The following is a 14,247-nucleotide window of genomic DNA, read 5'->3' on the forward strand; positions in this document are numbered from 1 at the left end:
AACTTCTCCCCCCTCCCCAGTCTAAAACTTGATGACTCTGCCAATGTGCTTTTGGATCCCCCTTAAGTGTGCTGCCAACAGAGACAGTGAGCTCCCACCAACCTGACACTCAGGTTTGAATCACCTTGATGCACTGAAATTCTTTCGGGGAAGACCCAGACACTGATCCTATCACATTTGATCCTTCCTCTAAGGACCTCAGAGAGGCATCTATCGGTCTCCGCATTTTATCCTGCAGCACAGCCCTGCAAGGTAGGTTAGGCTGGGAGACAGCCCAAGGCTTCCCGGTGAGCTTCATGAAGGTGAGGATTTGAAACCTCTAACCCCAGGGGTGTCAAACAAGGCCAGCAGGCCGGATCCGGCCCCTTGAGAGCTCTTATCCGGCACGCGAGCCAGCCAAGGCAGCCACACACACACACACACCCTCGATCTGGGCTGGCGAAGCATTGCCCGGCCTGACCAAGTGACATTTATGTCATATCCGGCCCTGGTAACAATTGAGTTTGACACCCCTGCTGTAACCCTTACAGTAGCTTGCATAGACTTGTCCCCATGGGCAAAGTTCAATTCACGACCCTTGCTCATTCCTGCCTATCAGGAAGTTATAGCAACCTAGAGATACCAGCAATTCCCCCCACTGAGGGAGGTTATCAGACTACTCAGTTGGGGTTTGCACCACAATCTTTAACAGTGGGTATTCGGGAGCCCCCTGTTGCTTCAGAGCAGGCAAACGAGAGACTGCGGTTTCCTACTGGAATGGACTAAAAATTGAATCATGGGATCATGGGAGAAATCAGCTGCTCCAGGATAGCCTTCACCACTGAAGAAAAGGGATGTGAAAGCACATAATGTGGTTTGAACTACGTGGGTTTAGCCTTATAAGCTGCCTGGATGAAAGACCAGCTGGGCTCATACATAATAAGGCTCTGAGCTTTTTAAAGAAAGGGCAGGATGGTAAAAAAATAAACAACTAAGAGGAAAATAGGACTACAATAACACTGCCCTCCAAGACCAAAATGGGGACAGGTCCTTCTGAAGCGTCACATTTTCCGGCAGCCAGGCAGCCAGCTTCAACACTGGCCACAAGGCGCCCTTACCTCAAACAAAAGGGCACAATGAGTCTGAAGCCTGATTCGCTCCCCATTTGCCAAGGTCAGCAGCTTGTTGTCGTCCATCACTGAATTCATGTTTTCAACCCAGAGAGCATCCACGTCACCGTCAAATAAAATGTACCTGTGCACAAAAGTTGGCGTAAACACCTCTCGCACATTAATGCATCCCCAAAACACTCCCGGTCTGCCGGTGTCAGGACTACAGTATCTCATTGCATATCAGTAATAGTAAACTTCACTCCAGACGGTGCAGTGAGTTAAAAGTTTTATTAAGAAAGCAAAATGAGTTCAGTAGGTCCATACAAACTTAAGGTCAGAATACAGATGGGGGAAATACTGGTCATCTTTATAGGGAACATACAATAGAATTGATTACACGTAATGGCAGAACACAAAAGGATGAGATGCAGCAGAGCTGTCCTGAATGAGAAAAGATACAAGTTTACAATAAGGAAGTATTTGCCGGGCTCCCAGGCATAGTCCTGCGGCTCCAGCTAGCTCACAGCGGATGTCTATTGAAAGGCTAATGCCAAGCGAGAGAAAAAATGAGCACGGGGGGGGGGGGGAGAACGGAGCTTGCTTATCAGGGGCCCGAATGGATGCTCTGGCTGACAGCCGGATCAAAAGATTTTAGTAGGAAATGTGGGAGGAAAGTGGGTAAGGGGTACTAAAACTATCAAAGCCCTGTGAATGTAACACCTGAGCCTTAACAAATTACCTCCTTTCTTTTTTGTCAGTGGGTTTGTTGATTTCTCTGAAAATATTGGACAGAACGCCATCTGTCCAATCCCGCGTAGTGGGGTCTAGAATGCCGTAGAGTTCAATGACGCTCATGGCTTTGGGGTTCAGTGTGTAAAGCTTGGTCAGCAATCCTAGCCTAATGGAAAATCAGAGATACAGTTAGGAAGGACAACAATAACAGAAAGCACTCCAAAATAATTCATCGAGGTCATTTATCCAACACAGCCAGGTATGCTGCAAGACCACCCATGACGTTTATTTATTTACTTCATTTGTATCCCGCTGTTCTCCCCAGTGGAGACCCAAAGTGGTTTGCATCACTCTCCATTACTCCGCTTTATCATCACAACAACCCTGTGAGGTAGGTTAGGCTGAGAGTGGGTGACTAGTCCAAACTCACCCAGCAAACTTCCATGGTAGAGTGGGGATTTGAACCTGGGTCTCCCAGATCCTAATTTGGCACATTAGACGCTACACCACGCTGCCTCTCATGTTAGTTCAGTTAAGAAGGATGATCACCAAAGTGGATCAGTGCCTTCTCTTTCAGAGTGGTGTAGTGGTAAAGAGCGGTGGTTTGGAGTGGTGGACTCTGATCTGGAGAACCGGGTTTGATTCCCCACTCCTCCACATGAGTGGTGGATGCTAATCTGGAGAACCAGATTAGTTTCTCCACTCCTACACATGGAGCCAGCTGGGTGACCTTGGGCTAGTCACAGCTCTCTTAGAGCTTTCTCAGCCCCACCTACCTCCCAGGGTGTCTGTTGTGGGGAGGGAAGGGAAGGTGATTGTAAGCCGGTTTGATTCTCCCTTAAGTGGCAGAGAAAGTTGGCATATAAAAACCAACTCTTCTTCTTCCTCCTCTTCTTTCGCCTGTTGTTTTCGAGACACTCTAGCATAGCAAACAACAGCCATATATACCAAGTATATTCCTGCCTGCATTCATGATCCATACTCACTTTGTCTGAGCAAGACACAGGGTATTGATGACCACAGACTTGCCCCCTCCAGTTGGTCCTACCACCATCGTGGTGTGACGAGTCAACATGGTTTCATACATTTGGACAACTTTATCCACCTGCCGTCAAAACATACATTTTGTCACAGACATTTACTTGCTAAACTTGCTGACAAATCTTTTCCCCAGGAATCAACAAAGCTCCATTTCATGGGATTTAAGAGCAGAAGTGGCCCCGCTGGTTTTCTGCATATCCATCAAACACAAAGTTTATGGCTCAAAAATCCATATCTCCATCTTCTGTGAAATGCTTAGTGGTAAAGAGCTGGCTATAAGCAAATAACACATTCTTTCAGTACATGGTAGGGTTCGAAGAGATCAGGAGCCCAGAAGGCGTCTTGGATGAGGCCATACTTCCATAGCTGCCACTGCAAAGCTTTTTGTGTACATCCTTCAAAAGCTCACACAGTTCAGGCCTGTTTCTCTTGAGAAGAAGGACTGAGGGTCTCACTGAGTGGAGCACAAAGACGGAGACCCCTCACTGCCTTAAAAAAAAACCTCATGGAGTGTTGGAAGGTTTTACGAACTTGGAAGGGAGCTGTATTTATGGGAAGCAAAAGGTTCCACCATGTCTCAGAAAGGGTCTGTAAACATATCTGTAGTGCCTTTCCTAATGCCTGGCTCTTAAACTGCATTAAAGTAATTGTTGGGGTCAAAGCACAGGTATGGGTGGCTGCACTAGAATCCAGACTGGGGAACAATGTTTTCCAATCCAGAAGCCCCAAAGACAGTGGCTGGAGTTGTGAAGTGCAGTGGGCAAAACGTACTGCTCTATTGGACAGGAGAAACTTCTAGTATATATAGATATTTATTTATTCATTTATTATTTTCAATTTCTATCCTGCCCTCCCCAGCTGAAACCAGCCTCAGGACAGGTAGATGGTCATCTGTCAGCAATGCTGATTCTGTGAACTTAGGCAGATCATGACAGGGAGGGCAGGAAGGGTTGTGTAGGTGTTTAGTTCTCATGACCCTTTCTTACATGCCCAGGAAACTGCCGAATGTCACTTCAGGGTGAGGAAGCAATTCTCCTCCAGGCCAGATTGGCCAGGGATCCTGGAGGGGTTTTGCGGGGAGCATGGAGTAGGGGTCACTGGGGATGTGGGTGGGGGAGGTAGTTGTGAGTTTCCTGCATTGTGCAGTGGGTTGGACTAGATGACCCTGGAGGTCCCTTCCACCTCTATGATTCTATAGCAGGCCAGGCCAATCCAGAAGCTTCAGAATGTCTGCCAACTGCTGGGAATACGGTCACACACTTCTGTGCCTATCAGTGGCTGAAAAGGGCTCTGGGTCTTGAGCACAAACTGTCCCAAGTAACTTGCTGGTCCTCAAGCTCTGAGGCGCATGGTTCAAGCCCTGGAAAGCAAGATAGCTCACAGTACTACATATGTAGTAGAAAAGAGTAGGAGTCCAGTAGCACCTTAAAGACTAACAAAATTTCTGACAGGGTATGAGCTTTGGTGGGCCGCAGTTCACTTCAGATGCAGATAGAATGTCTGAAGAAGTAAGCTGCGGCTCATGAAAGCTCATACCCTGCCAGAAATTTTGTTAGTCTTTAACGTGCTACTGGACACAGCTACCCACCGAGTACTACATATGGTGTTTCTCAGGGCACAAACAAGGAAGTCCAAGGTATAGAAAGGTTGCACACAACCCGGCTGGTGAGACAGATGCAGCCCAGATATTTGAGCCAAACCCTATACTGAGGGAAACACAAGAATAAACCCATCTCAAGCACCATCCCTAATGCATCATCCCTAAAGGTTTTTCCGTCATCCAACGTGATGCTCGCTTGACATGAGGTTTGCTGTCTGAGGGCTGTGCAGAAGGTGCCACCGAGCCACAGCCTGACTTTCAAGATGCAATTCTACCTCGCCCCAAGAAGTTCTGGCTGTATGAGCAGGAAGCCTCCCTTCTATTTAGGTACCTGAATCGGCAGAACAACGTAGCCTCCTTCAGCCAGCACCTGTTCAACAGCATCGTTAAATTTAGGATAACGTACTCGAGGGCAATCTAGTCCAGGAAACAGGTCAGAGATCAGCCCAAGGAAAAGAGGAACATCTTCAAAAACAAATTTAGGGAGGTTCATGTCTCGCAGGGCTCTCATCAGGACCACATCCTAGTATTTTAAACAAACGAACAAGAGTTAATATTTTTTCGTGAACTAAATGTATTTTCTGAAGAAATTCCCCACCATTTGAGCCTCACATTGCCCATCAGTTATATTTTACAACTGTGTTGCCAAACTGTCAATGACAAAGGATGCAGAGAAAAGGACATGAAGCACCTCTTACTTCTCTCCCTTTTGCAATGCAGATATTAAAAGCATTGCTTCTGTCCTTGTCCAGCTTGGAGGAACAAGCTCTTTCTCCCTTCCCTTTTGCAATGCAGAGATTAAAAGCATTGCTTCTGTCCCTGTCCAGCTTGGAGGAACAAGCTCTTTCTCCCTTCCCTTTTGCAATACAGAGATTAAAAATATTGCTTCTGTCCCTGTCCGGCTTGGAGGAACAAGCTCTTTCTCCCTCCCCTTTTGCAATGCAGAGGTTAAAAGCATTGCTTCTGTCCCTGTCCAGCTTGGAGGAACAAGCTCTTTCTCCCTTCCCTTTTGCAATACAGAGATTAAAAGCATTGCTTCTGTTCCTGACCAGCTCAGATATACATCTGCTTTGGACATAAGATAACTTCATCTCATGTCTCACACCATAATCACATTGCAGTGTTACAACAGGCACTTTGCTGTGGGCTAAACACCAGTGAGTCCATTCTGCAGTAGAGTAATCTTGTGACTGAGTGCCTAGCTACCATGTGCACCATATCCCCCAAGGGACCCAGGCTGATTTTGGGTCAAATCAATGAGAATGGGCCCTTAGCCTTGCCGCTTCCTGATTTTGCAGGATAATGGACCAGAACAGGCTTACCTCATGGAGATCTGGAGACCCTCTCTTCAGCTCCCCAGCCATCACCAGCACCGATTTCAAAGCCCGAAGCCCAAAATCGTAGTGGTGCTGCTTAGAAAGCTGCTCTCTGGCCAACTTGTACAGGACTGTCATCTTTTTGGCCAGGGTCTGGTGGACAAAACGAAGCATGAAAAGAAATATTTGTATAAAAGACGCAGTAATGTAAATTAGTGGTTCTTAAATACAATTTGTGTTGATCCACACATGTGCCTGGCAAGTATAGCACCACGTAATGATTTGCATGCATGAGCCCATGCTATGCACACAGTTGGTGAGTATACAAAGCAAGCTCAACACTCTGGCAAGATCTTGGACCATCTTGGCTCTTCCACTAAATTTTACATCACCTTGAGCACAGTGTTTTCCAATGTATTCACTTCCAAATTTCACCTGCCAGCCATCAAGTTTAGAATAATCAAGGGATGTATACGCATGTGTGAATAAGCCCCTCTGCAATGCCTACCTTTGCCATAAGAAACCCCTCCGAAAACAGCATGATTTCACAGATTTGCTGGAGATCGGGCACAATCACAACCACAGGTCTGAACAGAGCCTTTACGGATTCAGGGAGCTCGGTACGGCCAGCGTAGCCAGGATTCATCGTGATAAAAATGCCCATTCGAGAATCCAGAGAAATTTCTTGCCCTTCAAACTGAGACACAGACACAAGTCAATGTCACTCATAGGCATGCCACAATGAACAGGCCTACAGCAGGACCCCCATAAGCACAAGAAACTGCCTTATACTGAATCAAACCATCAGTCCATCAAAGTCATTTTTCTAAACTCAGACTGGCAGTGACTCTCCATGGTCTCGGGTTGAGGTCTTTCACATCACCTACTTGCCTAGTCCCTTTAACTGGAGATGCCTGGGATTGAACCTGGGACCTTCTGCATGCCAAGCAGATGCTCTACCACTGAGCCTTGGCCCCTCCCCGTGATCCATGTCTATACACACATGCATTAACGTATCTCAAATCTAGCCTCTCACAGACAAAGTCACCTTCTCGTTTACCTGAAATGTTTTCAGTTGGTTCATCAGAGCATTCCGAATAGTCTGGATCTGCGAGGAAATGACCGAAAGCACAGAGGCGTCGATCCGATTAAATTCATCGAAGCAGCCCCAAGCGCCACACTGCGCGAGGCCAGAGAAAATTTTGCCCACTGCCTAAAAGGCAAAGGAGAATTTAGAGCATTAAACGGGGGTCATTTCTGAATACGGATACCATATTGTTATTGTGCTACTTTTAAGGAAGAAGTCAATAGTCACAGGATGATCAAGGCCCCCTGTGTCTGTTGTGTCTCGTGAAAGACTGGATAGCTCTGTGTGTGTAAAGTGCATCAAGCTGCAGCCGAATCATGGCGGCCCTGTAGGGTTTTCAAGAAAAGTGATGTTCGGAGGTGGTTTCCCATTGCCTGGCTCTGCATGGGCTGAGAGAGTTCTGAGAGAACTGTGACTGGCCCATGGTCACCCAGCAGGCTTCCTGTGGAGGAGTGGGGAATCGAACCCGGTTCTCCAGATTAGAATCCACCACTTGGATGGCCATCTGTCGGGAGCGCTTTGATTGTGGGATCTTGCATGGCAGGGGGTTGGACTGGATGGCCCTTGTGGTCTCTTCCAACCTTGTGTGATTTTGTGACTCTTAACCACTATACTATGCTGGCTCTGTAGCTATAGGAAAGCTAACCATAGGCTTTCTACACAACAGAAAGGGAGAAGCAGAGAAGAGAAAGAGTTGATATTTCTACCTTGAAATCCATGCCTTCTCCACAGTTGGTGACTACACAAAGCAAGCCCAGGGCTTTGGCTAGATCTTTGGTGGTCTCTGTCTTCCCTGTTCCTGCTGGGCCTGCAGGGGCTCCACCCAAGTACATGGACAAAGCCTTGGGAAGAAAATAATCCAGAAATGAGGCTGGGAAAGAAAGGTCTGCTCTGCTTCCCCAGCAGCGAAGGATGGAGACTGACAGACATGAAAGAGATCTGAGGAAGGATCTGGTTTGGAAAAGGTTTGTCTTCTCGTGACGTTGCTTTTATCCCTCCCTTGCCTCTGGTAAAATGGGTCTAACAGGTTTCTGAAACACCACCAAGAGATGAAGGTGGGCACACCAACATCCCTTTTTCAGACAGCCTTGGGTTCTATAAAAATGCTATAATCTGTCTTCAACTTTACCAATTTCTGATTTAGGCTTGGATTTTTGGTATCGGTTCTGCTTGGAATGAGAAGCACAATGGTGTGGCTCCACTTGTTGCTACCAAATATGTATTCTTTTCTCGTATTGCTAGCTTGCGAAAATGAAGAAGAAGAGTTGGTTTTTATATGCCAACTTTCTCTACCACTTAAGGGAGAATCAAACCGTCTTACAATCACCTTCCCTTCCCCTCCCCACAACAGACACCCTGTGAGGTAGGTGGGACTGGGAGAGCTGTGACTGGCCCAAGGTCACCCAGCTGGCTTGGTGTGTAGAAGTAGGGAAACAAATCCAGTTCACCAGATTAGCCTCCATTGCTCATGTGGAGGAGTGGGGAATCAAACCCGGTTCTCCACATCAGAGTCCACTGCTCCAAACCACTGCTCTTAACCATTACACCATGTTGTATCCTGCTCCAGTGGCATCTATCTATTCATTCGGCAATTTCTGCCTCACCCTCCTGTCCCAAAGAATACCCAGGGCCACTCAGAAGAAATGAATTAAATACAGTTCCACAAAAAAAAATCAGATTCATAATTAATTAATCAATAAATACTGTAAAAGGCAAATGAAGCACTGTATGCTACTGGAACTTTAAATTCAACAGGCTAAAAAAGTTTTTTGATTCCAGATGGAAGAGGCAGTGATATAAGCATAATAAAAATGTGAAATAAAAATATAAAGACAACTTACAGTTGCCTTTCCTTCCCCTCCCCACAACAGACACCTTGTGAGGTAGGTGGGGCTGAGAGAGTTTGAAGAGAACTGTGACTGGCCCAAGGTCACCCAGCTGGCTTCATGTGGAAGAGTGGGGAATCGAACCTGGTCCTCCAGATCAGAGTCTGCCGCTCTTAACCACTACGCCATGCTGGAGTAAAGACTTTGCTGTAGGCAGGCCAAACTTTCACTCTGCTTGTTCAAGGACACTTCATTAATGGAAAAGCTCACAATTTACCTGTGTGAGTGTTAGATAGATGCGATCTGTGAGCGGTGTGATGACCAGCCGCCCATTCAAGCCCATGTACTCATAGCCGTAGGAAAAGGTGCCGGTGCACTGGCGCACATTGAGCTCATCAGGCTCTCGGTCCCAATAAAAACGCAGTTGGCTTTCCCACTCGAACTCGCGGGCATCCATGATGCTAAAAAAAGAGAAAGGAGGTTGCAGTGGCTCCCAGGTACGAGCTACGTGCTCTGTTGTCTTGGGTACATGTGCACATGAACACATGAACCTGCCTTATACTGAATCATACACCTGGTCCATCAAAGTCAGTATTGTCTACTTAGACCAGCAGCAGCTCTCCCGGGTCTCAGGAAGAGGTCTTTCACATCACGTACTTGCCTAGTCCCTTTAACTGGAGATGCCGGGGATTGAACCTGGGACCTGCTGCATGCCAAGCACAGGATCTTCCACAGCCCCCCGCAGGGGTCAGACTTCTGTGACGCTTATGATGACAACAGAGCAGGCTACCAGTGGTATCAAAAGAAGAGCACAAGCAGAGAGCGCAGAGGTAAAGGCAAATGGGAGAGACGCAAGGAAAGTAGGAGGATCAGTACTGGTTGGGCCTTACATGTGATCTCAGGAACCTGTGCTTCATACCAGATTCTACAACAGTGTCACGGATTCTCTGCTATACACCACAACTGATTCTTATTTCTAAAGCTTGCAATTACCTGTCTCTTACGAATGTGTCAACTATATCCCTTGCGTGGACATCGATGATGAGAACCGAGTTGTATTTTTTCCTGTCATTCTTGCTTAGCGGCTTGGTGATCCGAGTGACTAGCGAGTCAATTTGCTGGTGCATCCTCTTGGCATAATTCTTCATCGCCTGCTTTTCGCCCCTCTTCACTTTCTGAAAGACGTCTTCTACTTCCCAAGTCCACCACACCTGATTGGCAGCCAGCACCATCATGCCTTGGTACATCAGCATCCAGTCAACTCTAAGGAAAAACAATGTCTCAGTGATGGAGAACAAATAGTAGGACACCCCAGGTCTGAAGGTTTCAATCTGAGGGAGGGTGGCAGTATTCTAACATCTGGGGCTATAAACATGTAGGGCTACCTGGGAGGTTCAGCTTAAGTGGAAGGCCGCAGGAGGAGAGTTGTCTGCTTTCTCAAGACCGGGGTGCTTCTGGCTGCTGGTGTGAGATTTGGGATCAACCCCCAGTTTAGCTACAGATCAACTGGGTTGTTTTTGCCAAGACACTGTCAGTGAACTTCAGTTATAACAAGGGGGGAAATGGTTTGTCTCATAGGTTTGTTGAGTGAGTCAATATTAAAAAGCATGCAAAATATTGACATTGTGTCTATATTATTTATTACATTAGGTATTTGCAGAGAAGGCAGGGGGCAACCACTTTGCTGATAGCCTTGCATTGAACAAATAACTGAAAGCAGAAGCACGCATCTTCAAGGGCATCTACAGAAGATATTCTTATGCTCATTTAGTAATATAGCACTAAATGAAAAGGTGAGGGGGGGTTAAACCAGCATTAATAACAGGGCATTGTACAATGATCCTGACCAGGATGGCCCAGGCTAGCCCAATCTCGTCAGATCGTAGAAGCTAAGTAGGATCAGCCCTGGTTAGTATTTGGATGGGAGACCACCAAAGAAGTCCAGGGCTGCAACACAGAGCCAGGCAATGGCAAACCACCTCTGTTCATCTCTTGCCTTGGAAACCCTACGAGTGTACCATAGGCGGGCTGCATCTTGATGGCACTTTTCACCACCATTGTGCAATGACTCAGACTAAATGTCGAAGCTGGCCTCTGATCTGGAGAACCGGGTTTGATTCCCCACTCCTCCACATGAGCCGTGGAGGCTAATCTGGTGAACTGGGTTGGTTTCCCCACTCCTACACATGAAGCCAGCTGGGTGACCTTGGCCTAGTCACAGTTCTCTCCGAACTCTCTCAGCCCCATCTACCTCACAGGTTGTCTGTTGTGGGGAGGGGAAGGAAAGGTGATCATAAACTGGTTTGATTCTTCTTTAAGTGGTAGAGAAAGTCGGCATATAAAAACCAACTTTTCTTCTTCCCACTTGCAAATGCAGACAGGTAGTGAAAAAACACAGACTGGAGAGCTGACATGAAAATGTTTCCTTAAGCAACAACTCAGTCCAGCCCATCGTCTGCCTAACATGCTGCATTCGACTGCCTCACCTGCTTCTGTCCTCACAGTACCGAAAGATGGCTTCTTTCGTGATCAGCCTGTTGGTCCTCCTCATTTCAACCAGCACGGCGGTCATCCAGTTCTCTACTCGGCCCTCAGCTGCTATAGCCTTGCGGAACTCCATCACTTCGCCTTCAGCCGAAATCATGGCGGAGGCGATCTTTGTGCCGTTGTCATCTTCATGAAACCTCAGGGCGGCGATGTTGTCATACATCTAAGGTGCATCAAGAAGGGAGAACGTTTAAGCATGGCCTTAGTCTCCTAAGACTCTTGCATCACCGGCTGTAAAATTCAAGAGGAGCAGAGCTGACAAGGCGACCTCTTCCTGCACAGCGGGCAGGGTGTGCTCTAGGCACCCGCCTCCCATCGGAAATGGAAAGACCCTGCTAAACTGAGCACAGCCCTGCCTACGGATGGAGCAGGTGGGCAACCCTCCTCCACCAGTGAAGAATATGGAATTCCCTAGTTTGCAAACGAGACAGACACAAGCCAAATATATAAGCATCTGGGACAGTGCTAATAGGAGTGAGGTTCTCGTGTATGTCACCATTTCTTACGTGTAACTTTGGTCTCGTCCAATACCTGGACAAAATATATTGGTCATTTACCAGGGGAAGTTTGTTTGGTTTGCTGCAGTTTTCTAATCCGAATTTTCAAACATCATATGCATGAGGGCTTCTCTCTCCCCACCCAAGAAATTCCAGGAGTACCTTGTGATTAATTATGCATCCCCAGTGAATCAGGGAGCTTCTGAGTCCCTCCCCCTTTACTTGGAGGGGGCGGGTCAGCTCTTAAAGGGACTGCTCCCTGTCTGTGTGTGTGCTTTTGCAAAGCTGGGTATTCCTTCCTCTCCTTTCTTCAACAGCTCCCTGCCAGGAGCTGCCTTCCAGCCACTCTTTGGTTGGTGCCTTCCTGCACATTTCATGAAGGTTTCACTCCCTCTTTTGTGCTTTGCTTTGAGAGAAGGGATTGGATGGGAGGGACAGACATGTGGGAGGGAGAAGCCAGAATGGGCATGGGGAGAGAAACCTTGAAGTTAGGACTATGCATGGAAATGGCAAGGATTTGCCTCGCTCTTGCTGTGAAGAAAGAATTCATTATAAAACAGCAACCTAGAACTGCGGGGAAAGAATGAGGTGGGAGCAAAGTAACTTCTAAAGGTTGTTAAAATCATGAATAATGCAAAGGAGCCTCAAAGCAGTCCAGCAGGGATTGCAAGTGAAATACCCCTGCATAAATGGCCATAGTTAATTAAAGCTCACTCAAATGCACATATATCTGACTGTTTGCTCAAAGCAGGACATACAAACATACTGTAAGAAGCTGCCTTAGACTGAGCTAGACTATTGGTCTAATAAGGTCCTTCTTTTTTACTGTGACTGGAAGCGGCTTTCCATGGTCTCAGGTGGAGCTTTCGTATCAGCTACTACCTGCCCCTTTTAACTGGAGATGCTAGGGGTCGAACCTGGGACCTTCTGCACACAAAACCAATGCTCTGCTACTGAGACACGGCCCCTCTGAAGATCTGAGGATTCTGTGTAATTGGCTAGTTTCTTTGGATACCAGAAGGAAACTGCTGCATGGTGTCTCAAGGAAGGCATGCAGTCTGGCTGCAGAGACAGCCCATGGACACAGAAGAGCAAAACGTGGAAGGGCTGTTTATGGAAGGACTCATAATCCACCTTTATCATGTGTTCCTGCACGCAAAGCGGGTCGCTGCTGCCAAGAATGCTAAGCAGTTCATCATCAGATATGAAGAAAAATCTGGGGAAAGCATTTCTCTTAGAATCCAGATAGTCATTCAAGCTTTTCTGGCACTTTTCCAGGCCATCGCTTATATTCTGTAGGTCTGAAAGACGGTTTGGAGCTTCACAGCACTTCTTTATCAGTGGCTCTTTGACTGTTTCAGCCATTATCTGCAGGTAAAAGGAAACGGAGTTGAGGAAGTACTGACCGTGAATTATTCTGTAAGTGCAAGGTGGTGAGTCCTAAACCATGTGGGCTTTAGGATCTACCAATGTGGCCCTGCTGAGGTACCACCTTCAGTGGATACCACACGGGTATCTACCAGGAGTAAAGCCTTTTTCGGTAGGTGCCCCAATACTGTGGATTGCTTTCCTACCAGACTGCCCCGTTACTTGCAGTCTTTCAAAAGCAGAAAAAAATGTTTCTCTGATACAAAGCTTCTGAGAATGAAGATGTTTGACTTGCCTTGTAGTTTTATTGGGGTTTATTATTTTATTGATCAGACCGTGTTTTCATGATGTAAGCCATTTTGTAGACTGAAATACCGAAAGGCACTCACCAATGGCATAAATAAAGAATAACGTGCAATCAATCATTCGTACTGCTTCAAAGTCCCCATTAAAACTCAAGCCAGCTACTTGCCCTTTTAAATATCCTGTCAATGTTGTCAAATTTTTTAGCTTCCTCGGGCAGCTGAGATCTTATGTCTCCTCCAATAAAGATGCTCTCCAGATACATCCATTTCCTTTGAACTATCATCCAGACCTAAGAAAGTCAAACATTTAAAAAGGGAAACAGTGAGCAACCTAAACTAAAAAGGACTACAAAATTACCAATTAAATGGACCCTGACTCTTTTCTACCTCAATCACTTCACCAATCAAGGAGAGAGTTTTTTCCCAGTTGTGAACGGTTGCCAGAAATGGTCCTACAAATCTGCTCCCAGAAATACTTTGGAGGTTGACAGCGTTGTCGTCCAGGATCTGAACTATGTCATCGACGGATCCCAAAATGAAGCCCCGTTCTTGGGTGCCTTTGAAGTACCTTTGTACCGTAAACTTCATAATCTCCCAGGTTTCCACTATTTCCTTCACGCCCTATGAGAGAGCAGAAAGGCAAAAAATAAGGGTCAGCATCCCTCAGGGCTATTCTAATTCATTATTCTAATTAATCTTCATGGCCTCCTTGCAGTCCCACATGGGAACTGTGCATGTGCAGGCCAGCTGGCCTGGGCATGCGCAGTTCCCATGTGGGACTGCAAGGAGGATCACTCAATGAACAACAGTTACAGGTAAGCAACACTGTTTTCTTGC

The 14,247-nt window shown here is 46.7% G+C and overlaps 1 protein-coding gene across 1 annotated transcript in view; it reads right to left on the reverse strand.

The window, feature by feature from the left end:
• DNAH10 (dynein axonemal heavy chain 10) overlaps positions 1-14,247 on the reverse strand; it is a 106,378-nt gene that overhangs the window by 58,102 nt on the left and 34,029 nt on the right. Inside the window, exons 21-34 of the mRNA XM_056859433.1 lie at positions 13,798-14,031; positions 13,578-13,700; positions 12,872-13,105; positions 11,180-11,403; positions 9,687-9,956; positions 8,971-9,154; positions 7,575-7,709; positions 6,841-6,993; positions 6,289-6,477; positions 5,787-5,933; positions 4,796-4,987; positions 2,810-2,928; positions 1,831-1,989; positions 1,098-1,233 (exon numbers count right to left, since the gene is read on the reverse strand). Coding sequence (XP_056715411.1) covers positions 1,098-1,233; positions 1,831-1,989; positions 2,810-2,928; positions 4,796-4,987; positions 5,787-5,933; positions 6,289-6,477; positions 6,841-6,993; positions 7,575-7,709; positions 8,971-9,154; positions 9,687-9,956; positions 11,180-11,403; positions 12,872-13,105; positions 13,578-13,700; positions 13,798-14,031 — 2,499 coding nt within the window. The remainder of the gene's footprint in view (positions 1-1,097; positions 1,234-1,830; positions 1,990-2,809; positions 2,929-4,795; positions 4,988-5,786; positions 5,934-6,288; positions 6,478-6,840; positions 6,994-7,574; positions 7,710-8,970; positions 9,155-9,686; positions 9,957-11,179; positions 11,404-12,871; positions 13,106-13,577; positions 13,701-13,797; positions 14,032-14,247) is intronic.

This window comes from Euleptes europaea, chromosome 13, assembly GCF_029931775.1.
Source record: "Euleptes europaea isolate rEulEur1 chromosome 13, rEulEur1.hap1, whole genome shotgun sequence".
NCBI lineage: Eukaryota > Metazoa > Chordata > Lepidosauria > Squamata > Sphaerodactylidae > Euleptes > Euleptes europaea.